Below are 17,382 nucleotides of genomic sequence, written 5' to 3'. Positions count from 1 at the left end.
TAAAAATTATATGGACTGAGCCAGAAGTTTTATTAATAATATGCAATTGGGTTATACATTATTCTGATATTGGCTAGGAAGCCTTATTGCAAAAAATAAAAGGGCAGAAAGACGAGATCTAAGCATAAAATCGTCGCAATTGTGCAACGTTTCATGGGTTGCCTTCCACATGTCCTGTTGTAGTATTCTTGATGCAATAGGCTCCTCCTGGGATGATTTCGGTAATGATATAAGGTCCTTCCCATGGAGATTCGAGCTTCAGATGTCCTTTCTATTTTAAGCGTAGTACTAGGTCGCATACGTCAAAAATTCTAGTGCGCACCCTTCGACTGTGATAATTTCGTATCGCATGCTGATACACTACTGTTCTAGCTAAAGAAATATCTTGAGCTTCATTAACAAGGTCAACAGCATCCTTCAATGCTTGAACATAGGCTTTTTCATTATATTCAACGACCCGCGGTGCTTCGAAGCGAACGTCGGTAGGCAGAACAACTTTGGCTCTATGCACAAGGAAGAAGGGAGTATATTGCTTTAATCTATTTGGTGTAGTTCGCAAGCTCCAAAAGTACTGATGGTAACTCTTCAACCCAGGCCCCGGCTGCTTTTGTGAGACGCTTTTTGATGCCATCGCAGATTAAACCATTGATCCTTTCTACTTGAACATTTGTTTGGGGGTGTGAAACCGAAGAAAAACTGAGTTTGATGCCGAGATCTTCATAGAATTTGTGAAATTCCTTGGAAGCAAAGTTGGTTCCATTGTCTGTGATGATGTTATGAGGTACACCAAAGCGACATGTGATTCCTTTGAAAAATTTGACAGCTGTTGTAGTTGTTTGATTTGTTACTGGTATGGCCTCAATCCACTTGGTGAATTTGTCGACTGCTACCAATAAATAGGTATGGCCACCTAGCGATGACTTTGGCATAGGTCCGACCTCTGGTCAAGTCCCCACTGCGCAAAAGGCCGTGCCAAGGGTATCGTCATGAGGTCCGTAGCAGGGGCGTGTGGCTTCGGTGCGAAACACTAACAAGGGTCGCACTTCCTGACCAAGTCTCTTGCATCGGCTGCTGCTGTAGGATCATAAAACCCAGCTCTGAAAGCTTTAGCCACAAGTGCTCGACTGCTTGCGTGATGACCACACGTGCCTTCGTGTATCTCCCGCAACAGGGCCTTTCCATCTTCGATGGCGATGCATTGTTGGAATATACCAGAGATACTTCGTTTGTAAAGTCCACCAGCTACTACTAAGAATGCTTTAGAGCGACGCGCGATGCGCCTAGCTTCCGCTGCATCATCTGGTATCTCCTTTCAAAGTAAATATGCCAGGAAAGGCTTACTCCACATGGGATCGAGGAGTAGAACTTGATGTTTAGGTCCAACAACAATATCTTCGGCAGCGTCTTTGGGTGTAGCCCCCAAGTCGGTAGTCGACTTTTCAGGAGGTGCCGAAGTCTTGACTTTGATAGACCGTTGATAAATTACTTCATAAAATACTCCATCTGGAATTGCGGAGCATGTGGAACCAATGTTTACCAAGGCATATGCTTCTTCGTTGCTGGCTCTGCCGGTATGTTTTAACTCACAACCTTCGAACTTGGCTTCCATCGATTGATACATTTGGCGATAAGCAATCATGTTATCGCTGATGGCATCACACAAATTCATCGACTACTGGACCACGAGGGTTGAATCTCCATAAATATCCAAACGGGTAGCGCCACATGCTTTGGCCATACGCATGCCATGCAATAATGCCTCGTATTCTGCTTCATTGTTTGTTGGTAGCGAGAAGTTCATCCTTAGCACGTACTTCATCTTGTCACCTTGTGGTGAGATTAACACTACTCCTACTCATGCGCCCGTGTTTCGCTTGGAACCATCAAAGTACATGGTCCATGAACCCAACATATCGGGTGCAGCCGGAGTTTGCGACTGAATCCAATCGACAAAGAAGTCTGGGAGGACCTGGGATTTGATAGATGTTCGATTGACATAGGAAATATCATGTGACGCTAACTCGATGGCCCAATGAGATACTCGACCTGTGGCATCTGGATTGGTGAGTATATTCTTGAGTGGAGCTTCAGTGACAACGATAATCGGATGCTCAGCGAAATAATGTCGTAATTTCGTGATGTCATTCATACGGCATACGCCAGCTTCTGGTAGTGCGGGTACCGCTGCTTTGCTGTTGTAAGTACTTCACTGAGGTAATATACGGGGCATTGCATGCCGTGAACTTTCCCTGCTTCCACGCGCTCGACTATGAGCACGGTGCTAACAACTCGACGGGTTGCAGCGATATAGATTAGCATTGGCTCCCTATCGTATGGAGTAACGAGGACCGGGGAAGTCAATAGGACTTTCTTTAGATTGTCGAAAGCGTCTTGTGCTTCTTCTATCCACTCGAACTTCTCTGATTTTTTCGTTAATTGATAGAAGGGCAGGGCCTTTTCTCCTAATTTTGCAATGAACCTGCTAAGAGCTGCTACGCGTCCTGCTAGCTGTTGCACCTGCTGCAAATTCCTTGGTGGCTCCATGTCGAGGATAGCCTTGATCTTAAAGGGATTAGCTTCTATTCCTCTAGCTGAATTAAAGTACTCGAGTACATGGCCTCATGGTACCCCGAAAAAGCGTTTCTTCGGGTTCAACTTGATTTTGTAACGATCGAGGTTGTCGAAGGTCTCTTGGGGGTCATCGATTGGCGTGGCGGAAAAAAATCTTGACGATGATGTCGTCGATATAAACCTCGATATTCCGGCCAATCTGCTCCCCGAGGCAGGCTTGCATACACCATTGATAGGTTGCGCCCGACGTTTTTTTACTCGAAAGTCATGACGTTGTAGAAATAAACACCGTGCGGTGTAATAAATGATGTTAACTCCCGGTCTTTTTCTTTGAGCTTGATTTGATTATATCCAGAGTAAGCATATAGAAAGGAGAGGCGATCACAGCCTGCCGTGGAATCGACTATTTGATCGATACGCGGCAACGCAAAATGATCCTTCGGCAAATGCTTGTTGAGGCTCGTGAAGTCGATGCACATACGAAGAGTTGTTGTATATTTCTTCGGCACCATGAATAGATTAGCCACCCACTTGGCTTCTTAGAGCTTTCGAATAAACCCAGCTTTACGGAGCCGATTAAGTTCTTCTCCGATGTTTTTTCTTTTTGGTTCTGAAAAATGACGTAGTCTGCTGTACATGCTTGGCTTTAGGGTCAATATTGAGGGCATGCTCAGCGAGTTACCTGGGAATACTTAGCATGTCGGATGACTCCCATGCAAATATTTCCTAGCGCTCACGGAGGAAATCGATGAGCGTGTCTTCCTATGCGATAGTAAGATCGGCTGATGCATTGATTGTTTTCTTCAGATCAGAGGGATGCACTTGATGCTTCTTTGCTTCTTCGGCATCATCAAACTCGTTGGACTTTGTATTCCGATTATCGGCAGGTGGCTGCGTATGGTCGGTGAGTACGTCTAGTGGATTGAGCTCTTCCCTGACTCCGAATTTGGAGGCGATCTTGTGGAAATCCTTATCACAATTATCGGAACGAGAAAAACTTTCATGAACAGTTATTGTAGTCCCATTATTGCCTGGCATCTTGAGTTTTAAGTACGCATAATGAGGAACTGCCATGAATTTCGCAAATGCTGGTCGACCGAGGATGGCGTGGTACTGCGATTCCCAATCTACTACCTCGAACTCAAGTCTTTCCTTCCTGAAATTGTAGGGTGTGTGGGTTGGGTTGGAATGATGCCGTGGAAAGCAGTGTCGGATTCCTTTAGCATATCGACTGTTATACCCATCGCCTTCATTGTGCTTGCAAACAGGGAGATTTAGACCAATTCCTCCATCCATGAACACCTTGCTCATGTTGTATCCTCCGATCTGTGCTTCGAGTACTAGGGCAGCGTGACCATGCCTTGGTACAACCAGTCGATATATTTGGGCACACTTTCCATGGCCACCTCTGCAGGTTTTATCTCCCTCGAAAACTTCTTGGATTCTCTTTTTGGAACGCTGGCTTTGTGAATCATGTTCACATGTCCTCGAGATATGGGGTAAACTTCGGCTGGCACGTATGAATGTTCATGTGATTGGGTAGAGGTAGCTATACCCTCTTTTATCGGGTGCGCAATTGCTTCCGAGTTGGACCTCAATTCTTTGCACAACTTCTGAATATCGAGGAACTGCCGACAATCCTTGAGCAGATGCGATGCCTTCTCAATGTTGTCCTTTGGGTCGATATAAACATGCAAGTAACATGGGGCAACTAAATGTTCAGCAGCTGGCAGGTGAGGCGTCCGAGGGAGGCGAACTTGTCGGCTGCAACTTCTGGCTAATCGCTCATTTTAAAATCATTCGTCTTGATCTCCATACTGATAAGGACGGCTTGCAGCACGGTCAATTGCCTCGTAGTCAAGATCCCTTCTTCTCTTCTGGCGCTCCTGCCTGCTGATATGTCTCAAACGTATCTATAATTTTTGATGCTCCATCCTTGTTTTACACTAATTCATATATGTTTTTTTACACTTCGTTGCACTTTTACATGATTTCCGGCAGTAACCTATTAACAAGATACCATAGTGTCAGTTCCCTGTTTTCTGCTATTTTTGTATTTCAGAAAAGTTGTACAGGAAATATTCTCGAATTGGAATAAACAAAAGCCGAAGTCAATATTTTACCGAAACAAAGAAGAATTCCAGAGGAGGGTCGAAGAGGTGCAGCAGGGCGGCCAGACCACCCCTAGGCGCGGCATGGACCTATCCCATGCCTATCATAGGTCTAGGCCCACCAGGCGCCGCACCGACCTAAATCCTCCGCCTATTTTTACATCTTCTCGGGAAAACCCTGGATACCCAAGCCTCAATCCACGAAAAGTTCTGTCACGGCCGCCATCGCAGAACCTATCTCGGCGGGTTCTGAAGCTCTTCCGAGCACCCTGCCGGAGGGGGAAATCATCGCCGGAGGCATCTACATCGCCATATTCCCACCTCCGAAGTGATGCGTGAGTAGTTCATCCCTGGACTATGGGTCTATAGCATTAGCTAGATGGTTGTCTTCTCCACTTTTTGCTTCATGTATCGATCTTGTGAGCTGCCCTACATGATCAAGATCATCATTATGTAATCCTATATGTTTGGTTTGTTGGGATCCGATGAATATTGTATACTATGTTGCGATTGATTATATATTCATGTCATATGTTATTGTGATCTTGCATGCTCTCCGTTGCTAGTAGAAACTATGGCCAAGTGGACACTTGTGACTCCAAGAGGGGGTATTTATGCTCGATAGTAGGTTCATGCCTCTAGTTTTATGGGAGAGTGACTTTATAACTTCTAAGATTGTAGATGTGATTGTGCTACTAGGGAGAAAACAATAATGTTTTATCCGAGGGTAATTCTATTCTTTACTTTACACACATTGCTAATGAGATAGTATGTTGCTTGCAACTTTATACTGGAAGGGGTGCGGACGCTAACCTGAAGTTGGATTATTAGTCATAGACGCAGTTTGATTACGTTCTATGTAGTTTGTTGTAATGACCATGTCAAATCTCATAGTAATCATCTTGCCATGCATTGGTCGATATTCGATCAATTGCCCAGCTGGAATTTGTTTACCTAACATGCTATTTCTTTATGGAGAGACACCTCTAGTGCACTGTGGAGCCCGGTCCTATTTCCTTTACTGATGAATTCAACTACAATCATGTTTTGTTTACTTTCTAAAAACATCTCTTTCCACTCGATACATCTAATCCTTTCTGTTTACCAAACCAGTGAGAATGACAACCTCATTGTAAGTTGGGGCAAAGTACTTTGGTTGTGTTGTGTGCAGGTTCCACGTTGTTGCTGACGCCGGTAGTGCGCCCTACCACTAGTCAGCCAACAACACCTTCAAAAGTCACGCCTTTCACCTACTGATCGATTAAACCTTGGTTTCGTAATGAGGGAAAACTTACTGTTGTGCTCATCACACCTTCCTCTTGAGATTTCCCGGCCGCTTCCACCACTGCCATCACTGGAGCACCATCAAGACTTTCTCTGGCGCCGTTGCCGGGGAGACAGAGGATTTCTGCAAGGGAATCTCTCATCTCCAATCTCTTTACTTGATATAGTTTTCTGAGTTTACTTTTTCTTTTGCTTTATTATATCAAAAACACACAAAAATTAGTTTACTTTTATAGTTGTCTTTATATCAAAAAAACAAAAAGCTAGTTTCTATTATAGTTGTTATTTCTGTTGCTTAGTTTTAGTTTTGCTAAAATGAGTATTCCTGAAGTTGAGGTTCGTTCTTTTAAGCAACAGGGGGGAGAAAGTTTGAAAGATGCTTGTTATAGAATAAGTAATGATCATCATAGATATACAAAAAAAATATTCTACCATGATCCTCCTTAGAATATTTTATGTTGGTTTATCTAGTTGCAATAGATATGTTTTGGATACTCTCGATCACGGGAGGTAATTTTCTGGGTGCTCCCACTTTGGAAGCCTGCAATTTAATTCAAAGCTTGATAGGAATTCCACCTACTAATGTTGTTAAAACTGAAAACACTTTGGAGGATGTTATAGAAATACTAAGCTCTCTAGAGAAAAGTTTGCCAAATTGCCTTGATAATTCTATCCAAATTAATGAATCTATGGAAAGTATGAATAAAAGAATCAATGTTTTAGAGGTTAGCAATATCCATGATAGTATAAACCTTAAGATTGGTAAAATAGAGGAGGCTATGCAAACTTTAAGTTCAACCTTTTCCTCTCTTGGGTTTAAGAAGGAGAAAGCTTTTGTGGGAAAAGAGCTAAAATTTATGTATGTTCCCAAGGCACCTAAACCAAAACCCCATATGCTAAAAATTGATAAAACTTTTAGTACAACTAAAAGTGGCTTACATGTTGAATTATCTCTAGGGGTATCTAAAGTGCCTATTTTGACAAGTTTTGTTTTATAGGAATTGATTGATCTTGATGCTTATTCACTTAATAATACTTGATGCTCACACTTTTACTGCGCCTAGTTGAAAGGTGTTAAAGAAAAGCGCTTATGGGAGACAACCCATGTTTTATTTACACTAAGTTTTCTTTTTGTTGAGTCTCGGAAGTTATTACTACTGTAATGACCTCTCATTATCATTTTTATTTTGTTTTTGTGCCAAGAATAGCCTCTAATAGGAAGAAAGTAGTGTTTGGGAAGTTGCTGTCCAGAAAACAGATTCTGTGTTGTTACCATAAAAGTTCAGAAAAATAGCCAGAGCGAATGTGTGATCTTTAATTTTTTATGCATATGCCCCAGGTTATTATCTAACTTTCGTTAGTTGACTACTTTTCGAGATAAGCAACCGAGGATTAAAAAAAACGATCTTTACCTGCTGTTCTGTTTTGACTGATTTCTGCATTATTTGCATTTGCCTCTTAAATCTCTTTCTTATTGAGTTCTTTTGATCAAATAGCTTTTTGAAAGTTGCTACAGTAGGTTATGCATTGATAGATGTTTGATATATGTTAGTACTTAACCCAAGTGGATTTGTTTATTTTGATTGTACTAATGTTGCTAATGAAAAATTGTGTGAAGTTTTGTATGAAGAAAGTTTTCAAGTGTAGGGAAATAAGAATGATGTGATGAGATGAAGAATGGACAAAAGCTCAAGCTTGGGGATGCCCCTACACCCCTAGAAATATTCCTGAGGTACAAGTGTCAAAGCTTGGGGATGCCCAAGGCACCCCCTCTTCATCAATAAAGCAACATGTCATCTCTCTATGCGCTATATTTTTATTGCTTCATACGCCATGTGATGTTCTTGGAGCGTTTTTTAGTTTAGTTTAGTTTAGTTTAGTTTGCTGTAGCATATGTTGGATCCTGGCACATCTGTTTTGGATAAAGACCCGCTCCTTTTTAATTGCATAGAACGCTCTAGTTTTCATTGTTATTATTCTGCGGGTGTTCTAGTTTCCTGGTACTACGTTTAGCTCTTGTTCTTTCACTTGAATTTTGTTCAAAACACTTTAGTATTCTTTACTCTCTGGTCCATAATGTATTTCATCTCTGAGAGTTATTTCAAATAAGTTGATTGGTGTTGGATACGAGTAAAATATTTTATGACTATAGTGATGCAAAAGGAGCTTGTCTAGACTGTGGCATAGACTTTGGCATGTCATGTTGGGTGTTATTCTTGTCATATGCTTAGTATTTATTGTTTTAGCGTGACTTGTCTCAAATGGCTGAGAGTGCATAATGTGTCATTGAAAGAATCATGTGTTGGTTCTATCATAAAAGCATAATATTGTGGTATTCTCCTTTGATGCTTTATTGGGTTGACTTGGCATATTCTTACACCATGTTATGAATATAACCAGTCAACTAAAGCCTCTATAATCATTTAGTTTTTGACTTGTAATATCACTTGATGCTTTGATTGATATTGTTTTGTCGCTATGCATGATTATGGCCATTATTGCTCTCTTAGTTGGTCGCTCCCAGTCTTTTGCTAGCCTTCGCCTGTGCTGAGTATGATCACTACTCGTGCATCCAACCACCATGAAACAAAGTTTTCCAATTGTGTCCACCATATCTACCTAGTAGCATTATTGATATTCCAAGTAATTCATCATGTTTTTATCTTCCAAATTAAATCTTGGCATGAGAAAATTAGTCAGTAAAGCTCTTACGAACTTGATGGCACATTTACTTTCTTGCACTTAATAAATTTGATCACTGTGCCTATCTTATGAAGTCTATATGTTTGCAAATTGCGAGTTGGGAGTTAGTAGAACCATGCTTTCATGGGGAACACTTTCGACATTGCACTTATATTTAGTTGATGTCATGTTCTTTTGTCTATGGATGCCTAGCGGTGCGAAATAAAATTGAAACTTGTAAGTCCATGGAGTTTGTATATGAGTTAGGGAAACGTCTGGGCCGCTAATCTAAGCCATGCATCATTCATCGTGGAAATTTATAGCTAAGCCATGGTGAGCATTCTATGAAGCATTTGCAATAAAAAACTATACCCATAGTAAATAAAAAATTGCTGAGATGCTTACTGTCTGTTTGTCTTGTCATTTTGGCATGGGATTGCTCCACAAGAATACCTCCATATCATCGGGCAAGAGGTACCCCGTTGGCGGTTCTCAATATACATGTATACTTACAATGACAAGAACTTATTTGGGACCTAAGTTGAGTAGCATGAGGTTTAGGTACTCGCATTCAAGGGACATGAGATTTTCAACTTGTGATTTGCAAGTATATAGCTCATTTTTGAGTCACACTAACTTTAACCATTGAAGCTGCTTATGATAGTGGCAATGAGAGCTCAAAACTAATAAGTACCATACTTTTTGGAAGGTTTATAAAACTTGTTTATCTCTACAAAGGGTCTCTCTTTTACTTTTATGTTGAGTCTCCATGTTCTGCTTTATGCACCGATTAAGGGAGCATAGTTTTCATTCTTAAATGCAATGTGCATAGTCCCACAATTATTATTGATTGATTCATGATTGTGCTATTACTTGCTCTTAAATTACTTGTATCTAGTCACCCTCTGAACTTTAAAAGTTTCCAAGCATTTATGTTTTTCTATTCCATAAAGGACATGTTGAGTAACACTTTGTTATGTTTACTTTCAATGCACTATTATTCATGATCCTTTGTTTCAGTTACTTCTCATGTTAAAACATAATTGCTAAATTCTATTGAATTATATCTATCATGCCTATGTTAGAGTACTTAGATCCCAGCTCACAATGCTTTACATGCTTGATAAAGATTTTGTTGGCTTCATGTCACCTCAAAAATTATTTTGTTATCACTTACCTACTCGAGGACGAGCAAGAGTTAAGCTTGGGGATGCTTGATACGTCTCAAACGAATCTATAATTTTTGATGCTCCATGTTTGTTTTACACCAATTCATATATGTTTTGTTTACACTTCGTTGCACCTTTACATGATTTCCGGTACTAACCTATTAGCAAGATGCCACAGTGCCAGTTCCTATTTTCGTCTGTTTTTGTATTTCAGAAAAATTGTACATGAAATATTTTGGAATTGGACGAAACAAAAACCGAAGTCAATATTTTACCGAAACGAAGACGAAGTCCAGAGGGGGGGGTCGAAGAGATGCAGCAGGGTGCACCCCTAGGCGTGGCCTGGACCTGGCCCACGCCTAGGGTAGGTATGGGCCCACCAGGTGCCCCACCGACCTAAATCCTCAATCTATTTATACATCTTCTCGGGAAAACCTTGGATACCCGAGCCTCCATCCACCAAAAGTTCTGTCATGGCCTCCATCACATAACCCATCTCGGGGGTTCTGAAGCTCTTCCCAGCACACTGCCGGAGGGGGAACTCATCGCTGGAGGCATCTACATCGCTATGCCTGCCCCCGAAGTGATGTGTGAGTAGTTCATCCCTAGACTATGGCTCCATAGCAGTAGCTAGATGGTTGTCTTCTCCACTTTGTGCTTCATGTATCGATCCTGTGACCTGCCCTACATGATCAAGATCATCTTTATGTAATCCTATATGTTTTGTTTGCTGGGATCCGGTGAATATTGTATACTATGTTGAGATTGATTATATATTCATGTCAGATGTTATTTGTGATCTTGCATGCTCTCCGTTGCTAGTAGAAACTCTGGCCAAGTGGACACTTGTGACTCCAAGAGGGGGTATTTATGCTCGATAGTAGGTTCATGCCTCTAATTTTCTGGGAGAGTGACTTTATAACTTCTAAGATTGTAGATGTGCTGTTGCTACTAGGAAGAAAACAACAATGTTTTATCTGAGGGTAATTTTATTGTTTGCTTTACACACATTGCTTAATGTGGTAGTCTGCTGCTTGCAACTTTATACTGGAAGGGGTGCAGACGCTAAACTGAAGGTGGATTATTATTCATAGACGCAGTTGGATTACGGTGTAAGTATTATGTTGTAATCACCATATCAAATCTCATAGTAATCATCTTGTCATGTATTGATCGATATTCTATAACTTGCTCAGCTGTAATTTTGTTCACCCAACATGCTATTTCATTATGGAGAGACACCTCTAGTGAAATGTGGAGCCCGGTCCTATTTCCTTTACGGATAAATTCAACTGGAATCATGTTCTGTTTACTTTCTGCAAACATCTCTTTTCACTCGATACGTCTAATCCTTTGTGTTCAGCAAACCAGTGAGATTGAAAACCTCACTGTAAGTTGGGGCAAAGTACTTTGGTTGTGTTGTGTCCAGGTTCCATGTTGTTGTTGATGCCGGTAGTGCGCCCTGCCACTAGTCAGCCAGCAACACCTTCAGAAGTCACGCCTTTCTCCTACTGGTCGAGTAAACCTTGGTTTCGTACTTAGGAAAAACTTACTTCTGTGCTCATCACACCTTCCTCTTGGGATTTCCCAACCGCTTCCACCACTGCCATCACTAGAGCACCATCAAGATTTTTTCTGGCGCCGTTGCCGGGGAGAAAGAGGATTTCTGCAAGGGGAGTCTCTCATCTCCAATCTCTTTACTTTGTTATAGTTTTCTTAGTTTACTTTATTTTTTTTGTTTGCTTTATTATATAAAAAACACAAAAAAAACTAGTTTACTTTTATAGTTGTCTTTATATCAAAAACACAAAAAACTAGTTTCTATTATACTTGTTATTTCTATTGCTTAGTTTTAATTTTACTAAAATGAGTACTCCTGAAGTTGAGGTTCATTCTTTTAAGCAACAAGGGGGAGAAAGTTTGAAAGATGCTTGTTATAGAATAAGTAATGCTCATCATAGATATACAAAAAAATTCTACCATGATCCTCCTTAGAAATTTTTATGTACGGTCCGCCTACATGGCACATTCCATGGCTCGACATCCTATCCCTTCCTAGAAGCACATCTGGAAGCACTGGGCGCCACCAAAAGTGAAAATTTTCACCTAGTTTGCCATACAGGATCGTTGCTGGACCACGGAGTGGCTCGCGAGGTGCGGGCTCCAGGATCACCCCTGATATCTGCTCTGTGATCAGCATCCGGAATCCATGCGACACATGTTTATCAAGTGCCCCTGCTCCAAGCAAGTTTGGCACAAGGTGTTGTCGTGGCTATGAATGACCTACACGATCCCTGGCAACAACGACGCCTCACTCACTGACTAGCTTGATGCAGCCAAGCAGGCAACACCAAAGACATTGCGCAAAGGACTAGGAACTACCACCTTGCTAATACCCTAGGCGCTATGGAAGCACATGAACAATTGCATCTTTGATAGAGCACAACCATCCGTCCAATAGCCGATAGCAAACATCAAAGAGGAGGCCACCATGCGGGCTCGGGCAGGAGCACTTGGCCTGGAAGTAGTGCTACCATCAGACTGGGATGTGCACTAGGAGTCTTTCTCTTGTTGTTGTTGTAAAATATCTCTTAGGATACGTGTAACCAAAACTCTTCCTATTCAATGAAATAAAAATCAAAGGTTCTTTGCACTTTCTCTGGAAAAAAGTTTAGTGGTATAGTGATGGTAGTGATGTAAACTTTATGATAAAATTAAGTGCAAGTTTGGTAGTTTTTGTATTTTCGAATTAATTTAGTGCTAACAATGTGAAGGTATGTAAATGCAAGTAAAAGGTGTTTATTATGATTAGAATGGAACAGGGTTCATAGTTTCACTTGTCTACTCTCTCATAAACATGATGGACTCAAAACTATTTCAAAGATGGCATAATGTTGATGTAATTTCATAATATGTTTGATAAAAATTTATATGAGAATTACATCCTATGGTTGAGATGATGCAACACATCTCACTAATACTCTAGTAAGAGAAAATTTCACAAACCACATTTAAGATAAATAGAGTATTACCTTTGCTTATATGTCATGATGTTGAATATCAAATATGCTACCAAAAAATATATGAGATATGTTCACTTGGTAATAGTAGCACATGTATTCATTTATCCCTAGTGAGGTAACAACGGAAAGCTAAAAATCATAGTAGGACCCAAACTTTCTTGTCATTGTCCAGTTCCATGCTATCATGTTACTCCAACTAATGCACGAGTTCCCCCTCCCATGCCCTATGATGCTAATATATCAAAACTTGCAATCAAGAAGATGGTACATAATATAAATCTACTCATACATCGAACACATGCTGGAAATTACAATATCAAATACCAACCTCATTAAAATCAAAGATCCACCACAAAGTGGTTGCAAATACATATTCACAATCATGAGGGCGGCTCATGTGGCATTAGAACATTGGTAGCATGAGAGAAATAGATCAAGCTACTTCCACAAACCGGCAATCCGAGGTGGACTACTCCTTCTTCATCATGGAGGCGAAGGAGATGTTGTTGGAGAGGTTGGAGATGCGAGCCGGCGTTGCTCCGACAACATTTTCCTCTCCAATCTTTGCAGGTTCAGTCTCCATTTCCTATTTTTTTTGTGATTCATCGTGCTCCTAGATTGTAAAGAAGGCTATATACAGGCGTTTTTAGGGAAATACGAGTCTCCACAAGTGCAAATATCGGTGTCATCTGAGCCACGACGGAAAAGGTGGGTCCCATGGCATGGCCAGTGTATCAGACCACACCATGGGCCTTCTCTCGGGCCTCCTGCTGGCCTAGCTGAGGTCGCGGTTATCCAAGTCTTGATTTTCCATAAAAACTTATTAAGAATAAATCCTAGGGTATTTGAGTTTGCGAAGGTCCCTGAAAGTCAAAAATTAATATTAGTTAGGTAGTTAGAATTGTTGTTTGGCCTATATTAATGGGTTGTAATAACATATAATGGATGAGCTTATTTTCATCAGTGATATGTGTTGTGTACGAGAAGGCGCGACAGATTGGTATGCACCACATGAAAAAGCGCCCCGGCTTTAGAATCCCCGACACATTTATACCTCGCGATTTATCATTTCCGGGTCAACTCGAGGGAGGTAATTAGGAGCGTCCCTCGGCGTTTAGAACTTCTAGGGCCCACCTACCATGTTGTGTTGTACATTTCATGCTACACCAAGACTTGATGAAGAATCCCTCGACCAGACATACATCGAAGCACAACACAAGATGATGATGTAATGTGTAGGCCTACGAAGACCTGGGGTGCAACCTGGAGATTACTACCACCGACGACCATGTACACAAAATTCATTCCTCCAAGAATAGGAGGTTGAACACATATGCACCAAGTCTACGTGTGTAGATCTCAATATCCATAAACCCTAGATCAAATCTATAAACCTCGTTGGGTGCCTCTATAAGACACTCGAGTCCATCTTCTAGTCTTCACGTCTTGTATTGTCTTGTGATCACACTGATAATAAAGTCTGAGAGAAGCTACTCATCATCATCGTCGTCGTCCTCATCGTTGTCCCCATCATCATCATCATCATCATCACGTCGTCGTCGTTGCCGTGTCTTTGATCTAGACCTATTGACCCAAGCCTCTTGCCAAACAAATAAAAGGTATCCACCCATTGGATCGTAAAAACAATCCTTCGTCAAAGACCATGCCAAAAAAAGATGCTGATATTGCATAGATTAGGGCCTACACCAACTGGGAGAGCCCCACAACTTACAATTATGCAGGCGGCATGACCTAAACTCCAAGCATGCCACTATCAACCATCGTATTATTTGCACGAAACCTAATAAAACCGTCTTCAACCCCTGACTTCCAAGCTTCGATGAGAACAAATCTTATTGTGTGTTTGCATATATACTTTCTTGAAACAATTTCCTTGGAAGATGATATGGCAACTTTTTCTCATGATAATTCGGTATGGCCTTCACTGGTTGGACCAAAACATTGATATTTGATTGTTTGTTGTTTTATTTTTGGTAGTTATGGTTAGTTGGACTGGTACTAGCTGCTTCCTCTGTGTGCGTGTATTCAATTTCTGTTATGTTTTTTTGGCATAGGGGGCATGCCCTGGGCTCTGCATCGATGTATTATTCATTGTTAAAAAGTGTCAGACAAGTCAGGCAACAAAGTTGAATAAGTCGATTAAAAAATAAAATGATAAGCCCTCTGTCTCGTGAAAGGAAGTACCCTATCCTATCATAACCCATATAGCCGGTGAATGAAACAAATGAAAAGTACAATACTCTTAGGCATAGTCTTCAAGAAGGTAAGCCACCACATTTGGAAAGGGCACGACCTTGATGCGGACATTTCTTAATCAAAGACTTGTGTTTCCATCGGATCTCCTTGTTGCCTACCAGTTCACAACTTCCCGCGAGCTGGATACAACTAGGGATATGTTGAAAGAGGAAAAATCCGCATACCTCCCTACTTCAAATTATTGTCACGCTAACTTTGATCTACCATGTATGGCAACAAATGGACACCTTACCATTGACGCGAACAACTAATTCGACAAATGATTCTGCCAGAGGCGCCTTCTGTATCATCCGGCGATCCGGTATAAAACCCGAACTAGAGGTGGAGGGGCGTGCCATACTTCTACTGTCCTCCGAATCAAAACGGAGCCGAAGTTCAACACCATCTCAAGTTCTAGCCCCCACGTCACCCACAAGATCACCGTCGGCTGTCACCCTCAACGAACAATGTCCGCCTCTCCTACTCCCAATCTCCTACAGCCACCATCAGCAGTGGGCGCCTACCTCCATGGCACGTCGCCCATACAATGAAGCATGACACAACTCTGACCACTAAGACGCTGCAATGAGACAGCCCCCACAAACCACAACAAACCATCCAAGGGCCGATTACCGTGTATGGCGCTCTATCCGAACACACCGAAACCCTCACCCGCGAATCAGGCTCCGAGGGTCCCAACTATGGAGTTGGCCACCGCGCCCAACCTGAAAACCACCGGACACTATCGGTGCGGGGTCCCACCGTCAACGCGGTGGAGGCCAGTAAAAGCAGTGAAAAGGGAGCAAGGCAGGGCGGTGGCTAGTGTTTCCCATTTCGTGTGGGATGGGAGATATGAGGGGTAGATAGAAATGCAGGTGGGTAATGAATTTGGTGCATTGTAAACAAAAGGTATCGTGAGCCTCTTGGATTATAAAGAACAAATATATGGTTGCTGCACGTTCCATAGACTGAATTTATTATGCAAAGTTCGAACAGAGTTTATTGGAAGACTTGGGTTCAGCTTTAGGTCGACAGGTGAAATGGACACGTGGATAGGTGAAAAGAAAATCAGACTATTGTCATTGTCAAGAGAAGAATATAAACCCGAACTAGTCAGACAAGTACTTGTACCATTGCCTAAGCTAGATATACTCCTCACGTCTACTGTGTAAATGCTTATATATATTTAAAATATCTGATACCTTGCATGCTGGGATGTAAATGGTAGGGCTAATTCCCGCTAGATATCTGCACATGTATCCGTTTTTTGAGGATATGGTATGCACTTGTAGGAATCTGCGGGTATAGTTGCGAATGTGGATATTGGTCAAATAGATATCCAGCAGATAGAGGATATGGTATTGTTAATATCTGATGGAATACAGGTTATCCGACTTTTTTTGCGGATAATCTGATATTTCCAAAGAGGATAACCCGATAAAATTAGTCCAAACCCAAATACGTAGACAATGCACTTAGTCTATGGGCCCAACTATGCATGTGGTGTCAGCAGGCAAGTTAGTTTGTTGCATAAATAAGTGAGCAACTTTGGATATAATTCTTCTTACATTTTTGCATAAAAGAATTATATTTCAAATTTTATGTGTGTACTTTATCAAATACCCGCTTCTGATCCAAGTCTGCTCTAAATCAGCTCCATATCAACAATAAGATATAATCCGCATTCGAATCCACATCCGACCATTATCCGCTTTGATCAAAATCCGCCAAAAAAATATGGTAAAAAATATTAAAATAACAATACCCGATTTGATCTGATCCGTCTACACCCCTGTAATATCCCAGGTATTGGGGTTACAAAAATAGAGGAAACAGATGTGTGCATTGCATTCATGCATAGAAAATCTGGGGAATTTTCGCGCTTTAAAGTAAAACAGTCACAGTAACTGAAGTTTCACTTGACCTTGGTGGAATTGAAGTAGCTCATCAAGTCAAGCGCTATAAACCTCAATGTGACTTGGCTAAAACCTTGTTTTGGGTAGGGATGATTTGATCTAAAGGGGTTAGATCAAATGGAATTAAAACCAACACACGAACATATGAACCAAGGGTCAACTACTTGATCTTATTAAAGATCACAACATGTGAAACCTCATGGTATTCATTCTACTTTAATCTTGGAAACAAGACAAAGAGATCCAACTAAGAAATATATATCCTTCTCTATTCCATATTAATATACATCAAACATAGAGAGGTGAGAGTTCTACCATAATCATTAGAGAAGCAATAACAAACCTTGAGCTAAACCTTGGATCTACATCC

The 17,382-nt window shown here is 41.2% G+C and overlaps 1 protein-coding gene across 1 annotated transcript; it reads right to left on the bottom strand.

The window, feature by feature from the left end:
- Positions 1 to 2,145: 2,145 nt before the first annotated feature.
- Positions 2,146 to 2,544, bottom strand: LOC139833730 (uncharacterized). The gene has a single exon (XM_071824076.1). It carries the CDS (start codon positions 2,542 to 2,544, stop codon positions 2,146 to 2,148), a length of 399 nt encoding a protein of 132 aa, XP_071680177.1.
- Positions 2,545 to 17,382: the final 14,838 nt, after the last annotated feature.

Source organism: Lolium perenne, chromosome 7 (assembly GCF_019359855.2).
Source record: "Lolium perenne isolate Kyuss_39 chromosome 7, Kyuss_2.0, whole genome shotgun sequence".
Classification (NCBI taxonomy): Eukaryota; Viridiplantae; Streptophyta; class Magnoliopsida; order Poales; family Poaceae; genus Lolium; species Lolium perenne.
The sequence above is the reverse complement of the archived record's forward strand: the minus strand, read 5'-3'. Positions and strand labels throughout refer to the sequence as shown.

What these genes read in the sequence shown, in the direction of transcription:
- LOC139833730 (XM_071824076.1), bottom strand. Translation starts at nt 2,544, where the DNA reads ATGGAGCCACCAAGGAATTTGCAGCAGGTGCAACAGCTAGCAGGACGC.